At 47.7% G+C, this 23,130-nt stretch overlaps 1 protein-coding gene and 1 long non-coding RNA gene across 15 annotated transcripts in view; one reads left to right on the top strand and one right to left on the bottom strand.

The window, feature by feature from the left end:
• The window catches only part of ACSF3 (acyl-CoA synthetase family member 3), a 104,979-nt gene that overhangs the window by 62,540 nt on the left and 19,309 nt on the right, over positions 1-23,130 (bottom strand). For 6 of the 13 annotated variants that reach the window (XM_039503168.1, XM_039503178.1, XM_039503167.1 and 3 more), the window contains 3 exons: positions 19,921-20,075; positions 18,886-19,031; positions 6,843-6,955 (listed from right to left, as the gene is read on the bottom strand). In XM_039503168.1, the coding sequence (XP_039359102.1) occupies positions 6,843-6,955; positions 18,886-19,031; positions 19,921-20,075 (414 nt within the window). Of the gene's footprint in view, positions 1-6,842; positions 6,956-13,085; positions 13,201-18,885; positions 19,032-19,920; positions 20,076-23,130 lie in introns of those variants that run through there. The other 7 variants (XM_039503176.1, XM_039503175.1, XM_039503177.1 and 4 more) reach the window with 7 other exon arrangements.
• Positions 9,110-23,130, top strand: part of LOC120384449 — a 30,835-nt gene continuing 16,814 nt past the window's right edge. The window contains exon 1 of one of the 2 annotated variants that reach the window (XR_005588893.1): positions 9,110-9,329. This is a non-coding gene — a long non-coding RNA (uncharacterized LOC120384449). The remainder of the gene's footprint in view (positions 9,330-23,130) is intronic. The other variant, XR_005588894.1, reaches the window with a different exon arrangement.

Here is a 23,130-nt window from a genome sequence, read left to right as displayed (position 1 = left end):
GAGGGGCTTCGGTGACACAGTCACTGGGGTTGCCAGGTTAATGAGCTATGCCACATCTGCTGAGAATTTATTATGGGGAGAAATGAAAACTATCAAAGCAAAACCTGTTATTTTGGCCTTTGCCATACGAGGTACCACGTCACTCTTCAGCAACATGTCCAGGAAAGAGATGTAATGCAGTGCCTTGGCTCTCCAGCAACACTCTGGGAGCTCTGTGTGAACAGCCCTGGGCCAACAGCGATGAAGAAACCAAGAGCCGTGGAGTTGATTCTGAGAAGGAAATCTAGGTGATGTGCGTCGATAAACAGCCGGCATTGGCAGGAAGTGATCCGAAGAGTCAACCAACAACAAACCCAACCCAGAACTGCTCTTCTCAGACTCTTCCCGCTCAGAGCAGAGAGGACTAGAGATAATCACTGGGGTTAAAAGAAATCCTACTGATGGAGCCGTATGTACAAATGGAATCCAACACTCTAATGAAGGGAAAGGGAAAAAAAAAAGAAGGAACAAAGAGATGCAGCAAAGTTTCAGCTAAGTAGATTATTGATCTTCAGGGCATGCCAGAAACCAACTTTGCAAATTACATCAGTCCCCTCGCTGCAATATTACACAGTTACCACACTGCACAGTGGGAATGTTCCCTCACCATCCAACACTACCACACACCCCATACCCTTCCCTCTGTACCATCTGTGGTGGACAAGATAGTATTTAATCTTTGAGAGATGTCTCTGAGTTCTGTTTGCATCCTTCCCTTCAGCAGGAAGCACAAAAGTGTCTGAAGGGAGACTATTTAACAGAAAACAACACAACCTCTCTTGCATTTAACAAGATGAGGCCAGCTATGCATGGCATTGGGAACAAATGGCTCAAAGGAACTCTGTCGCCTTGCTTCCTGAGGATGAGATGGCCAAACACAAGCAGGACAAGGCAACGACCTTGTAACCCTTTGTACAGCTAAGAAAATAATCTGTAGCAAACAATTTACTTGACACATGCAGCCTCTTTTTGCTGCTTCCGGAAAGCAGAGAGGATGGGATAGTTCTGATTATTCATACGGCACAGCTGAAGTGTGGCTGCCTCGTGGACACAGTCAGAGGGATCACCTTCTCATGGGGAACAGGGTCAGAGGATCATTGTGGGCTTAACCATCACAGCTTCTTATTAGCACACCCCACAGTTAGTCACTTCCAGCCCTGCTGACACCACCAAACTCATCCCTAACCCTCTGCATGCCCTCCAATGTAGTGTACAATGCACGTAAGGGACACATCTTTCAGCACAGCCTGATGTCCCTATAATGGCCAGGAGTTACATTTCTATAGCAGCAGCATTATTATTTGTATAGTACCACTGAAGAGCACTCTGCTTTTTATATAGGAGAGGTCCTTGCCCCGTGTCGAAGCAGAGACTGTGCAAGTGTTTATTACATTGTTATGGCTGCTTTGAGTGTTTATTTCCTAGAGTGGGATGAGCCAGCCATTATGTGACATTTGGTCATTTTTCACATTATCAACATCAAAACATCTAGCAGTGCCCAGAGCTAGGATGGGAGCTTATGGATGGATTTATCAATCAAAATCAAATACATAAATAAATGGAGAAGGATGGGAAGCAACCTCCTTTCCTATGTTGTGTGGGCTTCATTCTTTAACCCCTACCTGACTGCCATGTTCATTGTTCTTTAACTCTTACCTATCTGCCTTTTTTCATTACTTTGCCCTTGCCTGACTTCCTTTTCTTTTGGCTTAAGTCAGAGGTGGGCTGAGGGCCACATCTGGGTGGGGAAATTGTATGCGGGGCCGGGGCGGGGGGTGGGGGTGTGGGAGGGAGTGTGGTGTGCAGGAAGGGGATTGGGGCAGAGGAGGGGTCTGGGGTGTATGAGGGGGCTCAGGGCAGGGAGTTGGGGTGCAGGAGGGATGAGAGGTGCAGGCAGGGGGCTTAAGGCAGGGAGTTGGGGGGACGGGGTGCAGGCGGGGTTCGGGCTCCAACCTGGCGTTGCTTACCTAAAGCGGCACCGGGGTGGCAGCGGTGCACACTGGGGCCAGGGCAGGCTTCCTGCCTGCCTGCCCTGGCCCCGGCCCCGTGCCACTCCAGGAAGCGCTACAGCCCCTGGAGGAGGGGGACGGAGGGCTCCGTGTGCTCTGCCCTTGCCGCACCTCCAGGTACCTCCCCCAAAGCTCCCATTGGCCGCGGTTCCCCGTTCCTGGCCAATGGGAGCAGCGGGGGGCGGTGCCTGGAGGCATGGGCAACGCACGGAGCCCTCTGCCCCCCTGCCCGGGGGCTGCAGGGACGTCGTGGTGCTGGCCGCTTCTGAGAGCGGCGTGGGGCCCATAGCACCTCTGCGGGCAATCCCGTGGTACGGATCCAAAGCCCTGAGGGGCCGGTTCCAGCCCACGAGCTGTAGTTTGCCCACCCCTGGCTTAAGCACATGGATCTCAAAGTCCTCAGCACATGTTAATTATGGCTCTTAATCCTCCAGTGAGGGAGGGAAGTAAATCTTTTTATCCCCATTTCACAAAAGGGGGGAACCGAGGCACAAAGAAGGGAAGTGACTTGCTGAGGTGGCGGAACCAGGGTTGGAACCCAGCAGTCTTGGCGTCGGAGCCATGGTGCTCAGGAGCCTCATCAGCTAACCAGATCCCGCGTTTCATCGCGTCTAAGCAACGCTCATGTTTCCCTTTGATTGTCGGGGGGAGATGGGGATTTGGGTCTTTTCTACTTTAAGCATGTTTCACTGAAATACTCTCTGGTGATATAAATTATTAAACAAATGTGCACCCAGCACCCAGGCTCCAGCACGTCAGTCCAGGAACACGCATTAGTTGAGGCTTTCAGTGTGTCACTGCAGGCAGGAAGGAGTTAAATTCTGTTGTTAATTTAGGACATACACACACTTTCTCTCGGTCTCTGCCAAGGCCACTGCCGTTTCCAGCAGAACAGGTGCATAGTGAGAGCCTCTGAGCTCATCAGGTGACTAGCACCTGGCGGACAGCACAGCCATGGACTATAAAGTCATGCTGCTCAGGCTGGCTGCTTCCACGTAATAATGATATTAAACTCCTGGCATCTCAGTGATTTTATCTATGGAGACATGCATTCAAAGCAGCACCCACACTTCCCAGCGCGGTCACTTCCTGACAACTACAGTTGTACGCTGCTGCACTTTGCCATTGGAAATAGTCTGTTAGCAATGGGACAGACTGGAGATACCTTTAAGTATCAACAAACAAAGCTATCTCTTCGTTCCGTCCCATTAGCACAGGGGCTGCTCAAAGGACAGGCAGTCTCTCTTCCAGTACTCTGAAACTTCCAGCCGGGCTATGGAAAAAACAGACTGAAAGGCTGGGCAAAGGGGCAGTGTGAGAGAGATGGGGACAGCTGTTTGGACTCACACTAGAAGAATGATCAGGACAATACCCAGAGGCAAACATCTCTGTCTCCCTGTACGTTCGGAGTCAGACATCTTGCAAACTCAGCAGAACATTCAAAAGGCCCTAGGGAGACTTTGATGGAAAGTCAGCCTCTAGCCAGGCATCAGCTAGAGGCTTGAGGCCAATTTCAGAGCTGGGGTAAGCAAGTGCAGCTCCCAGTGACTGCAAATGAGCATTCAGACTTCAATATGTGTTGCGACCGCTTACATCAGGGCTGAGTTTGGTTGGCAGGATATGCGGTACGTGGCACCAAATGAGGGACATGCCTAGTGATGGAGGACTGGGAGGAGATGACAGGCAGGTGCAAAGGGGTAAATGATGGCCCCTGGTGTGTAAACCCAGCCAGCTCAGAACTATACAGAGTAGTGCAAAGCCTCACTTCCCTGAAACCACAGGGAGATGTGAGCCAGGCGTGAATGACTGAGGTTTAGCTACATGAAGTCTGGACTCCCATTCTCCTCTGCTTCCCCTTTAAATAAAACCAGATCCAGTGCCCCCACAGGGACTAGCAGATAGCCCGGGTGCACAGCCAGCCTAGCTTTGGTCCAGAATTTTGCAAAAATCAAACAAAAACCACATATATTTTGTTCACCTGTACATTAAAAACAGTGACCACATCTCACCCCGGAGGCGATTGATTCCTGTAATGGGCAAAGGAGTCTCATATTCTAGATCTAATTTGTAAAGAGCACTGGGATTCTTCCAAGTGAATAGTGTTAAGGGCTCATCATTAAAATTGTACTGGACAACTGGTTTACATTTCATGTCTCCACCCAATGCAAGTGAAAAAGGACCGACATGTAACTCTAAGACCAGGAGTGAGAAATAAGAAAGCAAACGGATTTCCGGGCTCTTGCTAGCAATGACGTGACAAAAATGGGACACAGCTTCTCACATGTTAAACTGCCCCCAGGGTCATTTGAAGAGTCCTCTACCCTGCCCACCTCTCAGCAAAACAAGGTCATTTAATGCGCAGGCCAACAGTAATTACAGCTAGACGCATGGTAAGTCCCCTTCCTGCCCAGATCTTCATGCTGGGTTTGCTAACAGACAGGCTCCATAGCTTTGTCAAGGTGCCAGAATGCCCTGACACGCTTTCCCTTTGTTTTAACCTCTCTTAGTTAATCTAGGGATATTTTCTACAAATGAAAATGAGTCACACAGTGCTGGCTGCAGCGTAGCACACTGAGGATAGATGCAGTCTGACCTCCGCACACACAGCTCTTCAAATGGATTTCAATTCAGTTATGCATCTCCCTCACTGCTGTTCCAGTTCTGGCCTCCTCACTGTACAGATGCACCTCAGTCCCAACCCACAGCAGCCCACCAGCTCTTCCGGCCAGGTGCCAGCATAGAGAACCACCTCAATCGTGATTTACAGGAGACAGAGTTAAGACGTTTTCTTTGAGCTTGTCACCAGTCATTTCATGAACAGTGTAAGCAAGTATTTCCTGTGCTCATCAGGAACTCCGTTAGAATCCCTGGCATCTCCATGGCTACAGGAGAAACTAACCTGGTTTACTAGAGAGTCCTGTAACTCTATCATTCCTTCGTCTAGGACCAGCTTTCAAAGACTGGCCTCCCTGCTTTGCACCCTCACGTAAGTGGCTGTTGGTGTAATTCCTCTCACATACACACCTATTTACTTGAGTGAGCCTGCAAATCCCGTGGTTATCGATCTACAGTAAGTGACGTGAATTGCACCTCCAATGACAGCACAAAAGGGAAGCCAGGTGAAGGGCACCCTGGCAATCGGGGGGTGGGAAAGAGGAGGAAGATGCACTCTGCCTGCTGCTCCAAACCTACACACAGATGTCTGGTCTATACGCTGCAAGCGCCTTAGGGCAAGGACAGTTACTTGTTTGGTCTGTAAAGTGCCACACACGGAATAATCAAAGAATCCTAGAAATGTAGGACTGGAAGGGACCACGAGGTCGTCTCTCCAGTCTCCTGCAATGAGGCAGGACTAAGTATTAGCTAGACCATCCCTGACAGGTATTTGTCTAACCTAGTCTTCAAAAGCTCCAGTGACCACATAATAATAATATAGCATACAATAAAGAGACGAGAATATCCAATATCAGTGAGTCACTAGGAATAGCAAGAGTGTCTGCCTCTTTCTGGGTCTCTGGGGAAGGGGAGAAGTGTTTTCATCATTTTAACTGAGAGCAGGACCCAAAGAGCAACCTGATACCAGTGTCACACTGTTGTCATGATCTTTACCCAAAAGGGGCTTGTAATATATCACTGGAAAACTAATAACTCACTGATCATTAATATTCTTGCATGATTTATGCAGGTCAATCCACACAGAATTTTACTAAAACCTAAAATGTGTTTACACCAGGCAGATCAGGGCAAGTTGATAAACAGGGTATCTCCAGACAAGGAAAGAGGCCAGCACCTCAAACCAGGTATGTCCAAATTCAATGGGCTATTCATTGGAATCGGAGGTTGCAGGAAGGGATTGTTGCATTGTAAAAATCATCAGCGGGGGAGGAGCTAATATGGAGCGTACACCAGACAGCATGGCGTCTGCACCCAGCAAGGAAAAGGAACTGGATCTGGGGGGAGAGAACCCCGAAGTTACCCTTCACCTGAGGAGACAAAGGACCCAAGCACTCTGAGCTCTGTGAAGAGTCCTGGCTAAAACACAGGTCAGCCATGCTGGAAGAAAGACCAGAGAGACAAACTGCTTTGAACAAAGGACTCTAGTCTAAGGACACTAGTTAATTTAGATTGAAATCCTAGAAGCATTTCCTTATTTGTGTGTGTTTGTAACCATTTCTACCTTTATTCCTTACACCAGATACACCTCTACCTCGATAGAACGCTGTCCTCGGGAGTCAAAAAATCTTACCGCGTTACATCGAACTTGCTTTGACCGTCCAGAGTGCACAGCCCCGCCTCCCCAGAGCGCTGCTTTACCGCGTTATATCGGGGTAGAGGTGTATCACTCAAACCTATGCCCTCTTATTCAGAAACGTACTTTACTATAAGCCAACCCCAGCTTTGACTGAAGTGGAGGGTTTGCCCATCCCAGTTACCTTACTAAGCTGTGTGTTCTCTCTCTTTAAAGGAGTGGCAAACTTGATACTATCGAGTTTTGTGAGCGCTATGGTGAGCGGGACTGAGCACTGCAGATATACAGCTCTGAGGAACTCGGGAATCGGCGTTCACTAATTATTACTGCTAGGCAAGATTTGGACTGATGGAGTCCTAACAATGTGCTGGCAGGGCAACAGGCTGGTGTGTCAGGGAGCTGATACACCCAGCTTAGCATCAGCGAGGCTCCCACTTGCTGAGGCTGGGAGAGGTAACGCAGTGACTCAGCTCTGGGAACCCTAGCAGATTGTCACAGAGAGGCAGATACAAGAGACAGAAGCAGAAAACGTGGCTGCATGCTACCTTTGTGTCACGTTCATCTCCTTGAGCGTGGATGGTGTAGGAAGGACCTTCCCTGCCCAAGCTCTCCGTGGCAATGCGCACTTCCACCCCTGGCAGTGGGGTCCCCACAGATCCTGGGAAAGGAAACAAGGGGGAATGAGAGAGAGTTGGGTGGTACATGGAAGAAAGGAACTGCTCTTCTGCAGCTGAGCTCTGCAGGGTGGCATTGTGCAGCCACAGAATAGGAGGCAGTGATCACCCGAGGTGAAGCAAACACACATCACACACATGCTTGCAAAACCTTCTGCTATGTTATTCAGCCGTTCACTGAAGGAGGCACTGTAGGAAACGCCTAGAAAAGCTAACACATCTCCATATCGGAGCAGGTCCCTTCCAGTCGTCAGACCAAACGTCAGCACAGCTTCGCAGCTCAGTAATGAAGCTGTGTTTAAAAAAAAAAAAGGGGAAACAAGCATACCCATGAAAAGAGCACGGTGATTGTTACAGCTGCTCTCGGCTTCTTACCACCTGGACTTGACAGGGAAGGCAAAAGGCACAGAGATGTAAGAACTGCCAGGGATTATCTCCGTTTTATTTGCATCAATACGCTGCGCATAAAACATGAAAGGAGAAAAGCAGAGTTCAAAACACATCATTACTCTCCAGGTTTCAGTCTTCAGAGCTGGGAAATTGGACAGTGTCAGGAAAAACTGCCTATGGCCCAGTGACCAAGTGCCTCCAAAAACTGCAGCCAGCAGGATCCTAACTATCCAGTTCACTAAATGTCCTTCTCGGCTAACCCTCAGAGAGAAACAAGGGCAGCTTTGCTGCAGAACTCTCTAACCCTGAGGCTGGCAAGCTCACTCAGTGGTGGCCTTGGTTCAGAGTGGCACAGCCTGCGGTTGTAGGTGCTGTTTGTGGTTACACAAAGGGCTTGACTGTGCATCTCACAAGCATGTGCTGGCAGAAGGCTGTCCTCGCTTCGATACTCTGTACCTTCGACTCCTGTGATTTATACGACAGTGAATGCTGAAGTCTAAAGCAGAACGGGCGATGGAGAGGTCAGCTGCGAGTGCTCTGCGGGTGGGGAGCACGGGACACGTCTGTGTAGCAATTCATGACATTACACTTCACTAAACATTTAATAGGATAAATAGTTCTACAGACACTAACTAGGGAGCCAGAGTTTTAAAGGCACCCAACTGATGCTTTATAAAGCTGCCCCTAGAGTTCCAGTCCAATGCTCAATGTCACAATTAGCAAATTCCACGCCAAGCTTTCCAGCTAGCAAGGCTGCTTTCCCGGGCTGGCAGAGAGAGGGGATAGCAGCGGTGAGGAGTTATTAGTCTGAATATCTGAGAAACTGGCAGTGGAAAGTGATTATTTTTCTAAGCCAGGTTCAGCGGCAAGCAGCTTCATGTGCCGAGAGAGAAGAGTTCCATGCAGAAAAAGTCGGTGATCAAACAGAATAGGATTATTTCACCAGGAGGCAACTAATCTAAGCAAGTGACCCTGAACCCTGACCCAATACACAGCCACCGACTCCCCAGGGCGAGTCAGATGAAAGCAAACAGAACATGGAGGGCATTCCATGGGTGATCGCAGCACACAGCAGGTGGTGTTACCAGGGCACCAGGCTGACAAGGGCAGTAATTCCCTTGAAACGCTTGGCCTGGTGTATTTCACTGTGGTTAGGAAATGCAATTAGATGCAAAAATGATCCAGAATGAGACACACGTTTGCTGGGAATTGGGTTGACATCCCTGACAACTAATCAGCTGGCTCCAGCATTCTAAAATGGTATTTAGAGTTGAGAGGCAGAGGGACTGGAGCACAGGGCAGGGAGCCAGGCTCTCTAGTTTTAATCACAAGCTCTGACAATGTCTCTCTCTGGAGCCCTGGGTAAAACATTTCATCCCTTTGTGCTGCACTTTATTCAAGTGCCCTACCTGGGGAATGGGGATAATTATTTTCACCTCTGGGAGTAAAAATGCTGCAATGCTTACCTAACGCTCACCCTCGCCTACCACCAGTGCAAGCTTCACTGATGGCAGTGAGGATGGCAGCAGCAGGAGAGGCAAGTCAGCTGCAGCCACCAGCATGGCAACAATACAGTCCAAGTGCTGCTGTTACGTCAGGCGATATTAGAACTGGAATTCCACACTGCAGCAAACAGTTGGGGGGTAGGAACACTTCTATCTGAGGGGTCATTTTCTGACTCCCCCCGTTATTGTCTGTAATTCAGGCATTTGGGTCCAAGGGGCTTCTTCCTCACTACTGATCTTCTCTTTCTGTTTGAACCTCCAGTGAGCTGGTATTTGTGACATCACAATCCTGTGTTTGCCACATCAGTCAGTTGCCATGGACACAGATATGATGTGTCTAGATTTATGACTTCCCTGCAGGATCAACTAAGAGCAGATGGGCTATGAGGGAGAGAGATTTTATTGCAACAAAAATACCCTAACAATTAGCAAATCCGGCAAGTAACAAACAGAAAACTACATGGTAGGTAAGGGATGGGTTCCTGTTGCAAGTGGGATACAGGCTTAAATGTTTCTCACAATATAAAGGTCATATGCACCCAATTATTATTAGACTGGCAACTACAGGCCGGTAAGCCTCACTTCAGTACCGGGAAAATTGGTTGAAACTACCGTAAAGAACAAAATTGTCAGACACAGAGATGAACATAATTTGTTGGGAAATAGTCAACATGTTTTTTGTAAAGGGAAATCATGCCTCACCAATCTACTAGAACCCTTTGAGGGGGTCAACAAGCATGCGGACAAGGGGGATCCAGTGGATATAGTGTATTTAGATTTTCAGAAAGCCTTTGAACAAGGTCCCTCACTAAAGGCTCTTATGTAAATTAAGTTGTCATGGGATAATAGGGAAGGTTCTCTCATGGACTGGTAACTGGTTAAAAGATAGGAAACAAAAACTTTAGCCAAACAAGTTACTGGGCTCAATTCAGGCGTAGCTTGGTGAAATGTAATGGCTTGTGATATACAAGAGGTCAGACTGGATGATCGAATAGTCTCTTCTTGATTTACTCTCTATGCATCTATGAATTTTGAGTACTTAGGGAAAGTCTCATTGGCTTTCTTAAAATGGAACTTTGACGCTAAAGTCCCTGAGACACTTTTGAAAATTATACACTTAGCTACTATCCTTCTCCCCCTATTCCTTACATCATCAACTGTCATGATGGTGTTTGCGTTGAGGACACTTGCCCAGTAGGAACTGGTCCGAGATGCAACTCATTCCACACAGGCCACCACACAGCCATCAGATGGTAATGACTTTTTGCCATTATTGCTCTGGATTTGAACTGGTGACCCTAGCGGTGAAAGGCTCCTACAATCAATTCCAAGAGGCAGCTAGTCCCACTGTGATTTTAATATTGATTTTTCCAACTCTAATTAAAAAAGGAACAAAGGATTGCTGTCTTCCCATACAAGGCTGTGTACGATTCACAATCACGGCATGTGCTTCCAGACTTGTTTTCATTTGGGTGGTTGTGGATAGTTCTCTGAAAACATCCACTCAATATGCAGCAGCAGTCAAAAAAATCAATCAGAATGTTGGAAATTATTAAGAAAGGACTAGATAATAAGATAGAAAATATCATTTTGCCTCTATATAAATCCATGGTACACCCACATCTTGAATACTGTATGCAGATGTGGTCGCCCCATCTCAAAAAAGGTATACTGGAATTGGAAAATGTTCGGAAAAGGGCAACAAAAATTATTAGGGATATGGAACCGCTTCCGTATGAGGAGAGATTAATAAAACTGGGACTTTTCAGCTTGGAAAACAGACAACTAAGGGGGGATATGATCGAGGTCTATAAAATCATGGCTGGTGTTGAGAAAATAAATAAGGAAGAGTTATTTACTCCTTCTCATAACACGCAAACTAGGGGTCACCAAATGGAATTAATAGGCAGCAGGTTTAAAACAAACAAAAGGAAGGATTTCTTCACACAACGAACAGTCAACCTGTGGAACTCCTTGCCAGAGGATGTTGTGAAGGCCAGGATTATAACAGGGTTCAAAAAGGAACTGGATAAGTTCATGGAGGATAGGTCCATCAATGGCTATTAGCCAGGATGGGCAGGGATCCCCCCGCACCTAGCCTTTTATTACTAAAGTGGGGAATGGGCAACAGGGGATGGATCACTTGATGATTCCCTGTCCTGTTCATTCCCTCTGGGGCACCTGGCACTGGCCACTGTCTGTAGACAGGATACTGGGCTAGATGGACCTTTGGTCTGACCCAGTATGGCCGTTCTTATGTTCTTATGGGGTCTTCCTTGATCACAGCAGTGATTTCATACTGAGGAAGAAGGAGGTTTCTGCTCACATTACACTAGTAAATAGCTCCATCAATTTATTTCCTATACAGCTAAAATAAAATTAATATGTAAAACAAGCCCCTAGTAGCCTGGAAGCTGGTTTATCACACTCCATCCAAAAAGTGTCTTTTTGGTGTTAAGCAAAAATGATAAACCTTTGAAAATGGTCCATACATTCTGGAAAATGCTGACAATGTGAATAGCAGCTACATGAACACAACATTATAATTAAAGTCTTCATGCAAAGACAATGACTTGAGCTTCTCAGACCCAAGTGGCATTTTAAAATAAAGATCAGACGGATTCTGATCTCACTGCTATGTAAATCAGGAATAACTCCATTTGAGTCAGGGGAGACCAGAATTTGATTACAAGAAGATGGTGAGTAAAAACCAGCATTGGCTTCCTTTTAGTACCGGTCAGAAGTCAGGACTAGAAATGGGGAGAAACCTCTGCACCTTCCCCCTCAACACCTCCCAATTCATCCACTCACGCATGTTAAGAAATGCTGGCAAGATGCCCACACAGTGTCAGCTCAGTCGGCATCAGACAGGCTGCAGTCAGAAAGGAGAGTGACCCTATTATTCTTTCACCAGTTCTCCTCTGTTTAAAAAAGTTGTCAGCTCTTCCCAGATAAATTTAATTGGTCTTGTGGTCTACGTCCTTCGGTATCTGGGGACCTTGCTGCTGGTATGTGTGGTGGCGTCCTGAGAGAATTGAAACAGGCCAACGATAAGGCACTCAGCGATCTCACTGTCAACAATACATGGAGTCCCCGCTGTAGGAGCTATTAGCCGCCTCTGATCTAAACCTCCAATTAAAGTGGTGATTAGGCCCAGTGAGGCATTCTCTGGCCATGAATTATTCATTTCCCTTCACAGTAACAGCACCAGGGGGATTAGAATGAGAGCTGGTGAAAACAGAGGCATTTTAAACAGGGTTTTAACCATATACAAGCAAACATTTATCTTTCGAATCTTTCATCTTTTCTCCTTTGGAAAATACAGGCTCCCCCTCTCTCCCCTGCACCTTCAGAGCTATGCTTCGGCTGGTGAGCAAACCCTCCCTTGAGGCCAGGCTGTCACGGATGTTCCAGGTGGCATGACAGAGTTCCCAAGAGAGTGGCTTTTAGAGCTCTCGACCCCTCAGACACCAGCTATATCAAGAAGGGAGGCTAGGGGCCAGGTCACCTCTGAGGCAGGAGCTTACGGAAACTGCAAATAATGAAGCATTTTGCTCTTGCTATTGCTCCTGCTCTAAATCTAACGGGGATTGGACTTCCGTGTGTGTCTGCATGTGTGTGTAGGGCGGGGGAAGGGTTACTTTTAACACAGATATCTCAGTATGGGCAAATGGAATGTGGGCTTTTCAGAGGAGCACAGATCTGCCACTCACCGAGTCAAAACATCTCGGGTTGTGGCTTTTCAACACTTCCCCACTGCCCTCATATTTGCTGTGTTGGGGGGTGACTTCAGCTCTCAATATGGCCAGGGAGCCCATAGATGTGGTGGTCAAAATGCTGGTGAGCTGCCAATTCCTTGCTTACGTTGGCTCTGCCACCCTCACTGCCACCGGTGGGACGGCCCTGGTGGTTGTGACAGAGAGAAATGCCAGGGGAGAAAAGGCAAGGCTCCAAAGGCTGCTGTCCTGGAATCTCTTCAATCTTCAGAGGCGTTTGCCACTTGATTTCCCCTATTTAGCAGTGTGATACATTGCTAATTTTTTAATAAAGACAGTAATAGCGCCAGACAGCAGTACACTGAGGGCTGTCAACCTCTGTCTAGCTTTTGGCCCATGTAATGCTTTGGCTCATCTAAACCCTTTTTTAATATGTTCACAGATGCAGTTTCTTTGGGAGTCTGTTCTGCAGATCCATTACCTTCTGTATAAGGAAGTTTCTCTGAATGGCTGGTGCTTTCTAAATTTGTTATCCTTTGGAACAGTTATTATAACCCGAGTCCCTCGATCCTCCTGGCTGTTCTGTTCTGTACCTTTCCCAGTCCTTCAATCTTCTCCCTGTAATATGATGCCCTGACAGAGTCAGACCCTCCATGCATGGTCTCAGCAGCCTGTTGTGCAGGACCAGTGTGATCTCCTCCTTTCAAACCTTACTAGCATAACGAGCACTTGGATATATTAGACTAGGGCTCACTGAAGCTAGTCTCTCTCCTTTTGAGGACTGGCTGGCCCTCCCCGCTCTGTGTTCTCTAAAGTTTTGCTCACCTTGCGACACGCCGCCTTCCAGAGGTCAATGGTGAGTGTGAACAGATGTGAGCTCAGCACTAATCCGTGCAGAACTCCCCCTTTTAATACCCCTTCGCCATAGGAACTGTCTCAATTAACCCCCACTCCTTTGTTACCAAGCCATTAGCCTATTTATCCTGTTGAAAATTTCACCCTCAATATCGTACTGTACCTGGATACCCTTAGACATTAGCCTCTAACGGGATACTGGATCAAAAGCCTTTTCAAAACCCAAGTAAATTAGCTCTCTGCTTCACCCACCTGCTTTTCAATTGGCAGTTCCTGAAATAAATTAATCAAACCTGTTTATCGGAATCTCCCTTTTGTAAATCCAGACCAAGTATCTCTAAGTAACCCATACCTGTCCAAGGCATCCCTTACTCTTTCCTCTACAGTATTTTCCAACCCAGAGGTTAGACTGACAGGTCTGTAGTTGTTTATTTCTACCCTGATCCCTTTATCTAAGGAGATGTGTGTGTGCACGCGTGTGTGATCTGTTACTAGGACTTCTCCAGGCCTTGGCTATTGGCTCTGCTGGGGGTACTCTCATTAAGCCCATGGGGTCAGTTTATTCTAGAGTGTCAGCAATCCAGTCATAGAGACTCTGTCTCCAGTTCTAATTATTCTCTTTTGCCTGTTCCGGTGTCACCCTCACTTTCACTTCCATCCCTTGGAAAACTTCTCTCTCATTCTGGTGGTTACTCTCACTTTCCTACTGAATACGAAGGCAATGAAATCATCTATCTCTCTGCACCATCTTAAGGTATGTCGACACTATAAACTCAAGTCGACCTATGTCCACCACAGTAATTGCTGCAGCGGTTCTTGTCCACACTACCCTCCTTCTGTCGGTGGTGCACATCCGCAGTGGTAGCACTTTCACTGACTGAAAAGGGGCACTGGGAGGGGGCAAGGGGGGCTGAGAGCCCAGGCTCTCAGCTCTGCATGCAGCTCCTTACTGGGAGCTCTTTGCCCAGAGTCTGGTCGGTTGCTGGACTCCCAGTGGGGAGCCCGGAAAGCTCCCTGCATGGAGCCGTGAAATTGACAAGAATGAAAGCCAACAGCTGATGTAAGTAACCCGGTAGACACTTCCTCCCCCTAGCTACACCGACATAAGCCCTATGCCTGTCATGGAGGTGGAGTTATGGTGTTGGTAGGGCACTTACATCGACAGGGGCAAGGCTGTAGTGTGTTGTAGAGGGGTGGTCACCTGCTCCTGCCCTGAAGGGCTTAAAGCAGCCCTGGGAGAGGGCTGTGGTAGGGGAAAACCTGGGCTGATTGGGGAAGTAGCCACAGCTGGGCCACGCCCCAATCAGGCCGTGGCTGGCCCTATAAAGAGGCTGTGGGCCGGGAGCACTGGCAGTCTCTCTGTAGGTGCAGAGAGAGAAGGGCCTGGCTGCCTGGGACTTGAGTAAGGTACTGGAGTACAGCAGTGCTGGGAAATAGGGCAAGGAAGCCGGGGAGCTCCCACCTGGAAAACCCCCAGGCTGCAGGCCTAGCCAAAGGCCTGAAAAGGTACTGGGGTTGCAGAGGTGCAGCCCGGGGGTAGGTGGAGGCAGCAGGTTCAAACCCCCCTTGCCAAGGATGAGTGATATGGACTGCAGTCTGCCCCAGAGTGCGGGGGCTAGATGAGGATTGCCAGTGAACACTGAGGCAAGGTGGGGAGAGAGGGTGGGAATTCCCTTGGGAGGGGAGCCCAGAGAGTGGGGGTACTGCCAGGGGGCAACACCCAAGGGAGAGGGGCACTGGGGTCCAGGAGGGACAAGGGCCCAGTGACAGTGGGACATTGACCTGCAGAGGGCGCTCCAACGGCTGGAACACTAATTCCCCCGGAGACCAGCAGGGGGTGCCACAGGGGTGAGTCCTGCATCGCTACATGTGTACACTTACATAGTTACGTCAACCTAAGCTGCCTTACATTGACCAAACTCTGTAATGCAGACTAAGCCTTAGTGTTTATACTGTGCCCATCACTGTGGCATCCAGGCACCTCACAAAATTACAAAGTGTGCCCGTGACAAAATAATTCTCATACTTGCTCTGTCTTCTAGACAGCAGGGACGAGATTTGGTGTAGGAGGGGGATGATGTCTGAGAGTGTTATTGGGGAACAGCAAGACTGGAGAAGTGCATTTGCATTTTGTTCTGATCCTGAGTGATTTCCAGATTCATCAGCGAGAGTCTGAGAAAGCTCCATCTCCTGTACACACACAAGGGTCCCACCCAGGGGACAGTTTTGCTCCAGTGGAATTGAGCTGTCATGGGGAGTCATGATGATGCCTGGCAAGGTGTTCAGTCCCCTCAGGTAACTTGGGTGCCATGGACAACTTTGAAGATAGAAAGCCACCCCCTGCAATTGAGTCAGTACTCCCCAGGGAGTCCGTGCTGAGAAGCTGAGCCCTGGAGCAACGTGTTCTTGGTGGCCTGCGCTGCTCAGCAGAGGGAAGGCTGTGTTCTGACCCAAGCTTCCCTCTCTCAACAACTGAAGTTGGTCCCTCCCCCACCGTCTCTCTCTACTAACCTGGGTGTGACATGGCCACCGCTCTGCATTCAACAATGGAAGACAGTGGATTTTACCTTTATTGATTTGGCAGTTTAGCTCAGTCTCCCTCTTAGGTACTGAAAACTACAACAGTAACAAGAAGGTCAAAGAGGAAACATCACAAAGACGCAAAAGCTGCGTGGAGCAAAGGCAGAGGGAGGAAGATGCACCAGAAAGCAAATTTTGGCTGTGTATGGGCTGGCTAAGTACAGCTGGCCACATTCATAACCCTCCATAGGCACCAAGGCCATTCAGAAGGAGGTCAGCTGGCCTAACTGTCCTTCGAGTGAATGCAATGGCATGCTAAGCCCCTCGGCTACACTGTGAAGGCTCAGTCACTTATCTGCCCAGAAGGGGGCAGACCTGGTTTAGTGATGTAGTTACGCCTCAAATTCATGCTCACAGGTGAGAAATGGTTCTTTTTCTCGATGAATATGCAGTGACAGCACATTCTCAAACCAGGACCAATGAGACCTGACTTGTAGGGTCAGAACAGCCTCAGAGAGGAAAAGCAGCAAGACAACCCTTGTCCACAAGAAGCTGCTTGTGCTGAACCTTACACATTTAACCAACAGTGCTGGAGGGACAGATCAGAACTACTTCCAGCAGCAGCCTCCCATGTGGTGACCTCTACAATTGCTCTCCAACCTCCGTATGTTCACAGAACCGGAGGTATTCGGTTGTAAAGGAGCAGTACACCTGCACTAAAATAAGAGTGAACAGACATCCTATCTCAAGTACCCAGCCTTGTGCACTTTGCTAGCTGGGGGAAAAATCTAACTGAGATACCAGACCTGGATACAACTCCCAAGGTATCACTGACTGGGGGACAGGCCCTGCCCTGTAACTCGCCACAGAAGTGGGGGCGCTGGACCAATCCACCTTTTCCATTGAAGACTTCAGGTTGTGCTGGAGGCTCTGAAGTGCCTGAGCCAGTCTGTGACTGCTGCTCATTGAATCGAAACAAAAAGCAGTGAGCAGATTCTGTTAAAAAACAGTGACACTGCAACAGATCATTCTAAGTAAATAAATTCCACCTTGATGCAGCGTGCCTCTCCCCTCGCCAGGAAGAGGTGGAGGAAGGTCAGATGATGCCCTTAGAACGAAGGGTGGAGAGGCCCTTCGGTTAAAAGGAAAGCAGGTTCAGAGAGCCCTCCGTCACTGAATGCAAAGCATACACCTCACCAATCTCTCCGGCAGGCCTGATTCTCAGCTGAACACTAGGCTTCCTGTTTGCTCATGTATTACAGGTTAACCTTTCATGGAGAAGGTCAAAGTGCCAGCCCTTCTCTTGGGAAGGCAGGAAAGCTACTGGCCAGGAGCTGAAGCAAAAGGCAAGACACAGAGGGCTCTGTCCTTGTGCTGTGCTGCAGGGCGGAAGCACAAAGCCTTTGGGATCAAGGAAGTGCTGTGCCAGAGGAGACAGATATAGACTCAACCTAGCCAGCAGTGTCACTTCTGTGGAGGTAGCGTGTGACGCACAGAGACAAACCGGCAGGAGGGTCTACGCTGAAACTTGGTCTGGCTGCTTCCAGCAGCTCTAAGAGGAGCTGGAAAATCCCTGCAGACAGACAGGGGCTGGCCCCTTTCTCAGACACCGTTCGGCAACTGCTCTACAGCACATCCCTTGTGGACTAGAAAGAGAGGCTCTTACTAAGCTTTACCCTCCTTCTTTACCATACAAGTGCATTTACCTTTATCACTGGAAAGTCCTAAAACCGCTGGTAAAAATGTGTTACCAGGAACCCTTCAGAAAAAATGTTCTGCCACAGCTGAGTGAAGTCAGGACTGAGTTGCAGATGTTTTTATTTCTTTATGACAAACCGAGGCTACGATGCACATTGCAGCTTTCCACACACAGCTCCACCAGTGCATCCTCCCCGATATTGCAGTGGCTACTCCCATGGTTCTACCCAGACACCTTAATCACCACTGGCAGCACCTCCCATCCTAACCCCACTTCCCCAGCTATGCCCATGCCCCTCAGTCCTGACAAGCAGCATCCTCCATCCTAGCTCTGGGTCCCTACACAGCCAGAGGTGACATGAGGGGGCACAGAGGGTTACATGCCCCGCTGAGAGTGTTGAAGGCACTGTCGTCCTCATGCTGCACCCTACCCCAGGCACATTTCCAGCTTGCATGGCCCCTCTCCCTGGTGCTGGGCCTGAGTGGGGAGTGGAGGCAGCAGGATGGAGCCACTTCTTGTGCCGGGTGAGGGTGGCCACTCCAGGTCACTGCCTCTGTGCAGCACAGCAACTGCCTGCAAGAGCCTGGCTGGGGTGGCAAGAGTGGCCCTCGCAGAAGGTTACCCTGCCGGGGCAGGGAGAGCGCAGCAGCCCTGGACCTGGCACAGGGCCACTAGGGAAGACATCAGGAACAGGTTCCCTGTGCTGAGTTAGGGGCACTGCCTGCACCCCTCCCTCTGCTGAAGTGTCTGCGAGGGCCAGGGAACTCCCGGGAGAAACTTTGTTGCTGTGAGTTCCCTACCCAGGGACAGGGGCTGACCCACAGGCACGTGCGCCCCACTCCTGCAGCCACAGGAGCCAGCGGGATTGGTTGTCCTGGGCCAAGGAGATGGGGCTGGAAGGTTCCTGCACCCAGAGTTGATGCATGGGGCCCCCCTGAACCTTTAAATTGGGCCCCCCCATTATTAACAAGTTCTGCAAATGCCCCTGCATCCTGACCAGCATATGCACCCCCCATATCCTACTCCGTGACCCCTCCTTCCTCTACAGCTTTGCCAATACCCCCAATCCTGACAAGCACCTTCCTGCCTAATCCAGTCGTGACTTGGGAGAAATCGGGATGCGGACACACATTCTCCGAGTAGAACAACAAAACGCATTTAACAACAATAAAATATAGGTTGGCACAAAGGTCTCACCACCCTCTCCACCTTTAGAAGACGATTTATACCTGGGACACGAACTCCATGCAAGGGGTTAGAAAGTGCCATTCCGACCTCTGTCATCCCGTACCTCTCCAGCAGCATGTGTCCGGTGATGTTCTTCCACCTCTCCAGGACTGGCACAGGAAGGGCTGCCGATCCTGAAACCATTAACCTGTGCAAGGAAATGCCACACGGTGAGCATCACCAGCATATTCTTTACTCTAGAGAATTACTGCTGGAGTACAAGAAGCTTTTGCCCATCTGTAGTGCCTTGGGGAATCTCAGACCATTCAGCAGTACCAGAAAGTTACATCACACGGCACAGACACAGCAGATCCTCCATCACTTGCAGCCTAAGTCAAGACTGGATGTATTTCTAAAAAGATACCCTCTAGCTCAAAGAGAACGTATGGTTGATGTGGAAATTATTGGGTGAGGTTCTCTGGCCTGTGTTATGACTAGAGGATCAGAGTGACCCCACATATGAATCACTCTTGCAAGGTATCATTGTTCCCACTTTTCAGGGTGAGAAATTAAAGCACAGAGAAGCGAAGTGATTTGCCCAGCTTTGTAGAGTGGCCAAGTTTAGAAAAGAATCCTGCAGGGCCAGGCTTTAACCAGGCACTCTGCCTGAATATAACTGCCTACACGTCTGTGCTTTGGAGCCACGACCGTGAGCCCGTATGTGACGGATGGTTTTTAATAAGCAAGAAACTGTCTGTTGTTGGCCTGGTCATTGGACTGAAGCAAAACCTGGTACCACAACTCGAGAGAATCCTAGAGAACCTGGAAGCACTACAGGAATGATATCGTACGATCCACTGTGCTCACTGCTGGAGCTCCCCTCAAGATGTTCTGCACACAGCTCAAACTTCTCCATTGCTCCATCACCCCCGCCCAGCCTTCTTCACACCCTCCCCTCGTCACATTTTCCACAGTGTTAGCGAGCCTTCTCCAGCCCAGGAAGGCTGGGACGGCGTGAGTATCTATTGTAGAGGATGTACTCCCTAGGTCTCGTCTGTAAGCCTCTTAGGCTGTGAAGACGGGCATCTTTGAGCTACCTGAAATTATTCTGGCACGTGGCACGTACAAAATCCTGGACATGAGGCTGAGAGAAATGCTTGTCATAATGCTCCATCAGCCTGGAGTAAATAGTGGGGACCGCCATGAAGATGCTGATCCGTGGAGCTCTGGGGCTTAAGAACTTCTCCCAAACCTGGAAAGGAAAAAAGAAAAGGCACCTAAATACCAACTGTGGAGGAGAATAGCCTTCACGTCACTGCCGCCACTGGCTCTTCCATACCACCTTTGGGAGAAGGCTCACAGCAAGTACTCTACAAACCCTTCAAATAGCTATGTCAGCATCCTTTAGTACAATGTAAAGGGAAACTGAGGCAGAGGGAGGTAAAGTGACTTGTCCAATCAGAATGAGTCTATCAAATGTGGTTTCTTATTTCTAACCCATACTGCTGCCTAATACTTACAAAAACGATGAGCCCCCTGCATCCCTGCCATCTTGAACCCAATCTACTGTACAATGATGTCCAAAAAAACCTCCATCCTGATGCCCACACCATCAATCAACTTATTCTCAGAAGCACCAGGGGAATCTTGGCAGTGAATCACACCACTGCTTTCACTCTCTCAATCAGCCAACGTGGGATGATGTGTAGAAACTGTAGCGTCCAATAGCCAGCACCTTTTTGAACTGTTAAGATATGGATGTTAACATGCACATGAAAACAAACATGTATGGCGGAGTCCATCCATTCCTTTAGGAAATACAGTCCTGGACGGTGCTATATGAAGTCACCAGCCTTTCAAAGCTCACAGATCCTCTTCCTTCTTAAAGGGAAGAAACAGCATATTGACCACTACAATACATAAGGATCTGAGCCAAAGTACTCGAATCACAGAGAGAAACTCTTGCAATGTGTATATGTGGGGGGAGGGAGAGGGGAGATCTACTTTGCTGGAATGTTTATAAGTTCATAGATTCCAAGGCCAAAAGGCCAAATCCAGTCTTGATTTTAACATGGTCTGTAATGGAAAATCCACCTCATCTCTTAGTAAGTTGTTCCAATGATTAATTACCTCAGTGTTAAAAAATTGCACCTTATTTCTAATCTGAATTTGTCTAGTTTTACCTTCTGGTCATGGGATCTCATTCTATCAGGGGTTCTCAAAATGGGGTCGGGACTCCTCAGGGGGACATGAGGTTATTGTGCGGGAGGGTCGCAAGCTGTCAGCCTCCACCCCAAACCCCATTTTGCCTCCAGCATTTATAATGGTGTTAAATATGTAAAAAAGAGCTTTTAATTTATAAGGGGCGGTTGCACTCAGAGGCTTGCTGTGTGAGAGGGGTCACCAGTACAAAAGTCTGAGACTCATTGGATGATATCTTTGTTTGCTAGACTGAAGAGCCCTTTATTATCAAGTTTCTGTTTTCCATGTAGGTATTTATAGACTGTGATCAAGTCACCCCTTCACCTTCTCTAAAGCTAAATAGATTGAGCTCTATCACTCTAAGGCAGGTTTTCCAATCCTTTAACCACTCTCATTGCTCTTCTCTGAACCCTCTCCAACTTATCAACATCCTTCTTGAATTGTGGACACCAGAACTCAAGACAGGATTCCATTAGTGGCTGCACCAGTGCCAAAGACAAGAGTTAATACAACCTCCCTAACCCTAGTCAAGATTCCCCTGTTTATGCATCCAAGGATCACATTAGCCCTTTTGGCCACAGGGTTGTACTGTCTCATGTTCAGCTGATTATCCACCATGACTTCCAAGTCCTGTTCAGAGTCACGGCTTCCCCATCCTACATTCTTTGTTCCTAGATGCATGACCTTACGTTTAGCATATTGCAGTGGTTCTCAAACTGTATTTTCTTCCAGGTCATTGATAATAAATATTAAATAGCATAGGGTCAAGAACCAATTCCAGCAGACACCACTAGGAACACAGCTGCTCAATTAGGATTTTCCATTTACAATTACATTTTGAGACCTATCAGTTAGCCAGTTTTTAATGCATTTACTGTGCACCATATGTTGATTTTTGCATCATTCTAGTTTCTGAATCAAAATATTGTGCAATACCAACTTAAATGCCTTACAGAAGTCTAAATATATTATGTCACATTACCTTTATCAACTAAACTTGTAATCTCATCATAAAAGATATCAAGTTAATTTGACAGGATCTATTTTCCATAAATCCATCTTGATTGGCATTAATTATAGCACCCTCTCTTAATTCTTTGTTAATCAAGCCCCTTTATCAGCCATTCAATTATTTTGCCCGGGATTGATGTCAGACTGACAGGCCTATAATTACCTGGGTCGTCTGCTTTACCCTTTTAAAATATAGGCACATTACTTTTCTTCCAGTCTTCTGGAACTTCCCCAGAGTTCCAAGACTTACTGAAAAATCAACATTAACTGTTCAGAGGGCTCCTCGGTCAGCTCTTTTAAAACTCTTGGATGCAAGTTATTCAGATCTGCTGATTTAAAAGTGTCTAGCTTTAGAAGCTGCTCTTTAGCATTCTCCTGTGTTTCTGTTGGAATGTAAAGTATTCCATCATATTATATGACTTCATCATCCAGCTTTTTTCCAAATACAGCATATAAATATTTATTGACCTGTTCTGCTTTTTCTGCATTATTAATGACAATTCTACCATTTCCACATATACTTGAAAAATTTCTTACATCCTTAACTCTGCAGTCCATAGATCTTTTCTTGTGTCCTTTTGCTTCCTTTATCCATTTTCTACAATTCCTAGCTTCTGATTTAATTAATTATTATCAACATCCCCTTTCTTCCATTTGTTTTTATATATAATTATTTTTATAGCTGCTTTCACTTCTCTATTAAGCCAGGTTGATTTTTAACCACTGTGGCCTTCTTTCTCAGCTGTGGGAGTGTGGCTTTTTGATTATCTAGAAAAGTGTTCTTAATTCCAAATTATCATTCAAATTTTTCTGTTTCAATTCTCTATCTCAACTGACTTGGCTCAATTGTTTTCAGCTTTGTGAAACAGGCCCTTTTCAATTTTAAATGAGACGTGACCCTCACTGGAAATTAACCTCTGACGACATCACAGGAACATGCTCCTCCTGTATATTCTGACATTCCATTGGTTTGAAAAATATTCCATCAAAGACTTCTACTAAGATGCAGCCACAGTCTAACTGGACGGATGACTCAGTTTGGGAGCCAGCAGAGGAAGCTTTCACTAACCGCATCCCTCCTAAAGAAACACTTT

Source organism: Mauremys reevesii, linkage group 16 (genome assembly GCF_016161935.1).
Source record: "Mauremys reevesii isolate NIE-2019 linkage group 16, ASM1616193v1, whole genome shotgun sequence".
Lineage (NCBI taxonomy): Eukaryota > Metazoa > Chordata > Testudines > Geoemydidae > Mauremys > Mauremys reevesii.
The sequence above is the reverse complement of the archived record's forward strand: the minus strand, read 5'-3'. Positions and strand labels throughout refer to the sequence as shown.